Consider the following 8864-nt stretch of genomic DNA (forward strand, 5'->3'; position numbering starts at 1 on the left):
GGGCCTGAACCCTTTAACTTGGTGTTATAACACCCCCCTCTTACCCACAGGACTAAAGAGGCAGCCCCTTTTTCACCTTTTTTTTTTTTTTTTTTATGTCTTTTTCCGTGTCTGGCAACGGATCGCAACCCTCAGTGTCGCCCCCGTACCGGACCGGGACCGGCAACGGGATCGCAACCCTCGGTGTTGCTCCCGCGCCTCGCTCAGCCAGTGAGCGGGAACCGGTCTGTATGTGGGATCCGAACCCTCGGCGGGAGCGCCGCCGCACTTCCCAAGCGGCGCACTATAGCAGTGCGCCACTGGGCCGGCCCCCCCTTTGTCACTTTTGACAGCCTTAATTGGGTATTTGGTTTCTGGATTTGAAATCAGCCTCTCGTACCCAGTTGAGAGCCATGGTTTTCTCACAGAGCTCAGCGCAGCCCCTCACCTGGCTTCCAGCAGTAGATCCACCTTGATTGACTTTAGCTACTAGGCCTCCATGGAAGAGTCTGGCCACTCAGACCTTCCCATTTCAGGAGGCTCTCTGGGTATAAAGTCCATCTGGGATGTTGAGGAAGTTGTCCTGCCTTCCTGTGCCTCAGCTTCTTAGATGCTGTCTCTGTTATTTATTCCTCTCCACGTTCTAATTAGAGAAAATTTGCACTCAGTCAGCCAGGACCAGTTTTGTTGGGTTATGTGCCTCCTGCAGAAGTAGCTTCCTGACATCCCAGGCTAGGTCTGGACATCTTCGGCAGCATCACGTTGAAGGCCCATTATGAAGGCCCAGTAACAACAGCTGTCAGCTGCCATCAGCACACCCCGAGGAGCTGACATCTCAGACCATGTTTCCCAGAGGGTGGGGCCTGCTGACACATACTGACACCTCCCAGTACCAGAACTGTGTTACTCAGTTTTCTGTTGCTTATGACAGAACACCTGCAACTGAGTAATTTATAAAGAAAAAAAAATTATGTCTTAAGGTTTTGGAGGCTGGGAAGTCCAGAGTCCAGGGCACATCTGGTGAGGGCCTTCTTCCTGGTGGGGACTCAACAGTACATCACATGGCGAGGGACGAGAAGAGCACATTTCCACATGCTTTCTTCCTTTCCTTATAAGGCCCCCTGTCTACTTCCTGATAAGCCATTAAATCATTAACCCATTAATCCGTGAATGGATTAATCCATTCACGTGGGCAGAGTCTTCATGATCCAGTCACCTCCTTTCAAATACCATAGTCTGGTTTCCCACCCTCTTACAATGGGTATCAAACTTCAGTGAGTTTTGGGGGGAGTCAAACCATAGCAAGAACGAACTCTTAGTGGGGAGGGGGCATCGTTCCAGCACATTCTCCAACAGTGATTGTCCAAAGCTGTCAACAGTCAAAAGGCAAAAATAATACCAGGGGACATGTGCTGTGCTCCCACCTATGGGTTTCGCACCCAAGGAATCAGGATGATAAAAACACAAGTAAGACATCAGCACTGAGGATATAAGCCATGGAGGGAAGTTGTCAAAGGGCAGAGACTTTTTTAGCCTGTTTTTTGGGCCTGGGGACTCGGGCAAGCTGGCTTGCAGCTTTACCCCCTGCCGCCCAGAGGTTGCAGCAGTGCCTAGCTCTGCCCAGCATGGCCTCAGAGGGGATTTACTGTCACATAGCTCTTCAGACCCCACCCACCACTTTGGGCTACAGTCCTATCCTGGGTTTTCTGTTGTTTTTACCAAGCTGCTAGAGTCTGGCCTGGCCAGGTTCCTCTGGAAACCTCTTCTCTAGTGTTCCCAAATGCCCCAGAGCACACGGAGATAGCTGGGAAGTTACTTAGCAAATAAAAAGCCCTGGGAAAGCGTTGTCCTCAGATAATAAGGCTTTTCAGTTGAGACAGAAGTCACAGGGGAAGGCCAGAGGCTTTCTGCCTTAGCCCCTTTCCACCCGCTCCTGGGGAAAGCAGGCCTGGTCACTCAGGGAGCAGAGTTTAGGCCCCACAGTTCTCTCTCAGCCTTTGCAGCAGCTTCCCCTGAGAGTAGTTGAGACAAAAGGCAGAAGATCCCAGAGGGCATTTAGTGTGCGTTCAGGCTCCCTGACCCAGGCATGGAGGTCTTGGGAGTGACTTCAGCAGGGCACTGTGGGACAGAGGAGACCGGTGGGGTCTTGAGCCCTTCTTGGCTCTCAGATTCTTTGACTTGGCCTCGAGAACATAGCCTCTCCAACTCCCATCAAAGCTGGAGGACTGTCTTTCTGGCCGTGGCCTTTGGGGCTGGGCCCAGGCTCTCATGGGCACTCAACGTAGTCTAAGCAGATTTTCGAAAACATGTTCGAGGTTTGGGAGAGAAGCAGGACAGGGCCAATCCACTCCTTTCTGTTGCTTCTTTCTCAGGGGATTAAGTTCCAAAGTCAGCAGTTAAGGGGAAAAGGCCTATGGTCAAACCCACCCTTGAAAGTCCCTAAAGTATATCTGTGTTTTCCTATGGAACCCTGAGTTGCCAGTCTTCTGCAAGCTGCAGTTGAGAACCTCTGAGCTTGGATAAAGGAAAGAAGAAGGAAGTCACCATGCAGGGTGATGGGCCTTCAAGCAGATCAGAAAATTCCTAGGGCACGGTGGAGGCTAGCAGAAGTCAACTCCAATTTTAGAGATTTATCACTGAATCAACCCAGCATTGTTTGTGAACGATGCTAGTAAGAAGCATTGGCTTCCATAGGTGGCCACCCCCAAAAGAAGGCAAAGAGAACACTCTGCTTTCCTGTCCTTCTCTGCCATTAGTGTATACTATGGGGCTGGCAAACTACGGCTCTCAGGCCAAATCTTGCCCCCAGCCTGCTTTGGTAAATAAAGTTTTATTGGAACACATTCATGCCCATTACTTATATTGCCTATGGCTGCTTACCTGCTACAGTGGCAGAGTTGAGTAGTTGAGAAAGAGGCCATTGAGTCCACAAAGCTGAAAATATTATGGGGCTCTTTACAGAAAGAGTTTTTTGAGTTTTGGTATATACTCCTCTTTTTATGCCTGCAGCCATTTTCATTAGAATATCTATATTCTTCTTATTGAGTTATAATACCTCTTTATATATAAGTGATCTTGTCATATATGCTGAAAATATATATTTCTGTTTCAGAGTTTTGAAAAGTGTATAATTTTTATACAGGTGTATTTAAGATCTCTGCACATTTTCTGGTTTCAGCCTTGGTGACAGGCTTAGAAATCACCCCGAGGTTATGGACACATTTGCCGTCAGTCTTTTCATCCTGGCACAGGTCTCTCAGGATGATAAAAAGTCAAGAATGCTGTGGTGCGCTGACCACCACCAGCCTTGATTCTGTTCTGAGAAAGTGATGCTTTCTCAGGCAGGAGCCTGCCTTAACCACTGGCCACGTGACCCTTTTCTCTGCTGTTAACTAAGCAGAGGCTTCCCCTGCCTTTCTCTGACCTCAAGCAAAAGACATGGAGGATTCTGGGGACCTCAGAAGAAAGGTGACAAATACTGAACTTCATTGCAAAGTCTCTTACCACTCGTGTAGGCCATGTAGTATACGGGTTAGTAAAATGGGCCCTGAGTTCAAATTCCAGTCCCCCTTCACCTGCTATGGCAAGTGACTGCTTGTCTGTCTCCCCATCTATAAAATGAGGATAATGATTATATTGCTAGTGTTGGTGTGAGAATTAAATAGCAGCCCCTGGCACTGTACAGGGCCCAACACATGGCCCTCACTAAATGTGAACGGCTCATATCATTCTGTAGAGAAAAAGGCTCTGGCTAAGTAACAGACCAGCAACCCACATGTCAATTGGATGACAGAGGAAAATTAGCTTCCCTAAACCAAGTGACCTAGGCTGATGGTGCAGGGTCCTTGAGGTGGGCTAAGATGCATGCATTAAGCACCTGCTATGTGCATGGTGCAGGGGGGATACTTGAGAATTCAGTACTTGCTTCTGGAGGGAACGAGGGCACTGTGGCAGGAATGTGAGGCAGCTTCCAGGAAGGAGTGATGTTGGAGCAGGGACAGGAAGGGAAGTTATGATTTGAACATGGAATGGGGCTATTTGGGGAGCAGTATGCAGCCCAGTTTGGGAAGAGGTATAGCTGCTGGCATAGCATAGATGCTGCAAACATTTGTTGGATGAAAAAATGCTGATGGCAGTGGTGTAGCGCAGTGGCTCAAGTCAGACTTGGGGCCAATCCCAGCCCTGACAGTGACCTAAAGTTTCTTTGCCCCTTTCTAAGCTTCTGTGTTCTCATTCATTAATCAATGTGATTGAGGATGTCTTATGTACCAAGGCCCTGCTAAGGGCTAGGGATGGGATGGGGTGGGGAGTCAGGGCATAAACAGAGCAATAGAAAGTGAATTGCCAGGGACCGATCAATGAAGGAAAGGGGGGAACCAAGCACTGCTGGACTCGGGGTGACCCCTGCAGATCCCCACTAAGCGAGGCTTTGCAGAGGAGACTGTGTCTGAGTCCTGAGTAGTGGGAGCAAGGAGGAAAGGCATCAGAAGGCGGAAGTGTGATCTGGCCTGGGGGCAGGGCAGCAAGGGCACAGGCGCTAAGGCTGGGGTGAGTTGGGCAGAACGGAAGGAAGCCTGTGTGGTTGGAGTTCAGTGCAGGGGGGAGGGGGACAGGCAGCAGGAGGCGAGGTCACTGCAGGGGCAGGGACCGGAGTGCAGGGCCTCTAAGGGGGAAGCAGGTGGAGGATGGCCCAGAGCAGGACTTTTGGACAAGGGAGACCATAAGCACAGAGAGGGGCAGAGTGAGGAAGGTGAGACAAAGATGTAGGAGGTGACAGGGCTGAGTGGGGGACCTCTTTCCCGTAAAGTGGGAAAGATAAAGGGAGAAATATCACCGTGGGCATCATGGAATGGAGTCAAAGGACAGCGAGGTCCCCTCCACCCCAGCACTCAAGTCTGCAAACGTGGGGCCTCCCTGCAGGCAGGACAGTGAATCTGGATGAAATGGTTGAGCAGAGACCCTCCCTGCACCCCAAGTTTTCAGCCTGACACGGCTCTACTCAGTTGCCACCACCCAATAAGCATTTGTTCTAGAACTTTCTCCATGTTCACATCCAGGGGACCAAGCTCTGAGGTTTCAGGAGGAGAAAGTTCCCACCCCAGAGAGGTTTCAGTGGGGTTTGAACTTCAGGACCACCTCGCCACCCCCAACAGCGAAAAGGTCTAAATGCATGGAATTCACTGAATTTTTCTGAAGTTAGCTTTCAGAAAACAGGAGCATTTTCATCCAAAGGGAAGAAAGAACCACTCTGCTTGCTTGAAAAGTTTCTCAACCTCCCTTCCCCTAACCCGGCCCCAGCCCCAGCTCCAGCTCCTGTGTTCTGAGAAGGAAACGACCCTTTGTAGAGGGCCGTGGTGCCAACATCTCTGCCTCCCAGCTATTTTTAGAAAGCTGAGGCTGTGGAAAGTTTCCATGAAGGATCGACTCCTCTCGTTTCCTAGGTTGAGAAAACAGGAAGCCCTTCAGAATCCGGGCTTTGAAAAGCTTGGCATGAGGCTGCCCGGACCCCACCTCCCCCTGGCATTCTGCTCTCACTACATCTGCCATCAGTGTATCAGGCCCTGGCAGGGTTCATGGAGGGGTGGGAGCTGAGGGCTGACATGCTGCATTCAGTTTCTGATTTAAGGACTCCGGGAGTCAGCTGGTACTGGGATACAGTTAGTGCCTAATTAGTGGTGGTTAGCTGAATATGGATATGAAATATGAATTCATCCCAAGTTCCTCTTAATGAATCTATTTCCACACTTTGGAAATGTTTGTTATTTTCATTCATACATTCTCATCCATTAACATACATGTACCCTAATTCACACATATATACCTAATACATATATACTATTCTAAAAACCAGCACCTGCTAGGTAATATTTTTAGACACAATCTACAGATGGGAAAACTGAGGCACAGAACGGTTATGTCACTGAGGCAAGGCTCACCCAGCAAGGAAGCAGCAGAGGTGGGACCTTGACCCTGACTGTCTGGTTCTAGAACGTGAACTCTCCACCTCCCCTTGCACATGCTTTTAGCATGCATCTGAAGCACAGTGAGCTGTTCCTGACTTTCTGGCACAAAACAAAGCCTATTGCTGGAAAGCAGTGAATTTGGAGTCTGACCTGAAGCATTGAGAGGGTTACTAACCATCACAGCTAACAGCTACTGCACACCATTCACCAGGCACACCGTTCACCAGGTACTGTGCTAGGTGCCGTGATGTGCATTAATGCTTAGCAGCCTTACAACAGCCCTCAAAGGTATGCACTATTATGATTCCCACTTTACAGAAGAGGAAACTGAGGCACAGAGAGGTGAAGTCACACAGCCAGTCACCGAGGGGGCTGAGAGTCAAACCTGGCTTATTCAGCTCTTTACAGCTGTTTGTATTCCCTGCCCCTGTTATCATGGAGGTCACAGACTCATCCACACAGGGGATTTTCAGAGAAAAGCACCCTAGATCTAAGAAGGTCCGGCATGAACGTGGAGAGACTTTGGGCAACTGCCTTAACATTTAGCCATCATTGCCAATTTTCCATCTCTATAACTTCAGGATAAGGCTAAGATGAAAAAACCAAGTCTGAGGAGGTTGTGGGAAGAATTCAGTATCAGAACTAGGAAAGGGGAGATTAGCCTGCCTTTGATGGGACCCCCAGTGGGATCTACCCCCTCTTCTCTTCCACCCCAGGACCAGTCAACACAATCTAACTGGAAAACATAAGGTTTACACATACCTTAGAGAAGATGTACACCTTGCCTCACGTGTGGGCTGCCACTGATATCAACTTATTTCCAAGGTCAAAGGAAGTCTTTTTGCAAGGTCCACTCTTCTAAGATCTCACTGCCCTGATTCCACCAACTAGTACCTTAGATAAGTCACACAAATGGGAGAAGGGAGCTAGCTTCTTGATGCAAGTGGCTGGCACTGCACTCTTGGTTTCCTGCACATACACTTCTAGCATGGGGGCTGGTGATTGAACTTTCCAGAGTCCCTCTGAGGACACTTTCTACTGCTGAAGACCCACAGCATGGTTTCTCACCAGCGGGAGAAAGAATTCCTAGTTGTGATGAAAGAAATAGAAATTATGTTTAAATTGATAGTAGTTAGTTTCCACCTGCTCTCTTTTTAAAGGCCTCTCTTTTGAGAAGGAAGAACTATGTTTTATCAGACTTAATTACATAATAGATACTTTCTGGTATCATAATAATAGAAGTAGTTCAGTACACAATAGAGAGCCTCAAGTGCGCTACATAAAATACAGGAGAGAAAGTTACTTAAAGCATGCTCCTTGGCCCAAATCCATTTCTGCCACAAAGATTTTGAAAAAGTTACCACTTTGAGCAATTTTCCGTAACAGGATCTGCAGCACAAAATATTACTGTCCAGAAAAAAAAAAAAAAAAACCTCACTACATAGGAAGACATTTCTAATGTTAAAAATGGTCAAATGTATGATCACAAGCAACAAAAATGTATTTTTAAAAGTAGCCTGCCTGAGGCTCTAGAATGCTAACGTGATGCATGTTTGCGGTGCCCTCTCACCCGCCCCATTCTCTCTCCCCCTTTCTCTTTTCTTTTGTAGTTAATGAAATTATCAGGAAGGAGTTTTCCGGACCTCCTGCCAGAAATCAGACGTAGAAGAAGCCATTATAGCAAGACATCTTCCATAGCTGACCCCTTGGAGCCCTCTGCTGGGCCCACCTCTGTCTCCTTAACTGTTCATCTCCTGGCCCAGAGTCCACCCGTGGAGCAGTGTCTGGGCACAAAGCTGACTGTTGATTCAGGAGCTCATCACCTCTCTGTGTAAACACCAGAAGAGAACACTCTTCCTTTTGATTTGTGTTTTAAATCCCCAAGAGCATTCCAGTTGATCTTAATGGTGTTCCATCAAAATATTAAGTGCCTGCTGACCAAAACCACCTTCTGAACAAGACAGGATGCTGGAACTCACCTGAGAACGGAGTGACTGGAGCTTGGGGGGACATGCTGGGGTGGGTCCAGAAGATGTGGGCACTGCGGTTAAATCCTAGTGCTGCATTCATTTTCCAGGTCACAGATACAGCTCCTGTACCTGTTGAATGAAAGGAGCTCTCAGAGCAGCCAGAGGAACGTGACCCAGGAGTCCAGCTTACAGGCTGAAGAAACCCAAAACCCTCTTGCTAGAGACAGAAACGGACTTCTCATCCTTAGCATTCACCTAGTCCATGCCGCAGCTGGGCCACTGATAAAGTTTTATTTCTGAATTTTCTCATTTCAAAACAACACTGTCTTGCCCAGACAAAGTCACCTATTAAGACTTCTCGGTGTTATGACATGTGTACATGTTTGCTCTTTTACTTTTTCTTTGCTTTAAAAAGCTGGCCAAGGCTAGAGGTCAAGCCCTCTTGGCCAGCTGCTCTTTAACCCCTGCGGCAGGCAGTTGGCACTGATGCTGAGTTTCCATAGACGGGGGAGGTGACCTGGGCCACCGAGAGCGAGCACCCATCTGCTGCAGCCCTACTGCTTTTCCTCCTAACTGCCCGAGTGCTTTCCCATAAGTAGTTAAGAATCTCAAGCATGTGCGTGGAATTTTGAAGAGCAATGGCAGCGGCACTGATGCTGAGTTTCCATAGACAGGGGAGGTGACCTGGGCCACCGAGAGCGAGCACCCATCTGCTGCAGCCCTACTGCTTTTCCTCCTAACTGCCCGAGCGCTTTCCCATAAGTAGTTAAGAATCTCAAGCATGTGCGTGGAATTTTGAAGAGCAATGGCAGAACGCCATTAAAAAAAAAAAAAAATTGCAGGTGTTTTTGTTAGTAAAATGGCTAAGTGCTTCTGTAGGTAGGTTTCTACCAAGATAAAGGCTGAATTCCTTCTCTGCCCCAAACTCAAAGTGGGATAGTAAAGCTCAGGA

The 8864-nt window shown here is 48.3% G+C and overlaps 1 protein-coding gene and 1 long non-coding RNA gene across 9 annotated transcripts in view; one reads left to right on the plus strand and one right to left on the minus strand.

Annotated features, from left to right (window-relative positions):
* The window catches only part of NFATC2 (nuclear factor of activated T-cells, cytoplasmic, calcineurin-dependent 2), a 169665-nt gene extending 161894 nt beyond the window's left edge, over window positions 1–7771 (plus strand). For 4 of the 8 annotated variants that reach the window (XM_008582238.1, XM_008582234.1, XM_008582232.1 and 1 more), the window contains exon 11: window positions 7553–7771. Coding sequence is in view for 4 of the 8 variants with exons in the window: in XM_008582236.1 (XP_008580458.1) it covers window positions 7553–7608 (56 nt within the window). In the remaining 4 variants the exon portion in view is untranslated. The remainder of the gene's footprint in view (window positions 1–7552) is intronic. The other 4 variants (XM_008582236.1, XM_008582233.1, XM_008582231.1 and 1 more) reach the window with 1 other exon arrangement.
* LOC103598250 overlaps window positions 1–8482 on the minus strand; it is a 36916-nt gene extending 28434 nt beyond the window's left edge. Inside the window, exon 1 of the long non-coding RNA XR_551186.1 lies at window positions 7922–8482. This is a non-coding gene — a long non-coding RNA (uncharacterized LOC103598250). The remainder of the gene's footprint in view (window positions 1–7921) is intronic.
* Window positions 8483–8864: the final 382 nt, after the last annotated feature.

This window comes from Galeopterus variegatus, unplaced genomic scaffold, assembly GCF_000696425.1.
Source record: "Galeopterus variegatus unplaced genomic scaffold, G_variegatus-3.0.2 Scaffold2546, whole genome shotgun sequence".
In the NCBI taxonomy this organism is placed as follows: Eukaryota; Metazoa; Chordata; class Mammalia; order Dermoptera; family Cynocephalidae; genus Galeopterus; species Galeopterus variegatus.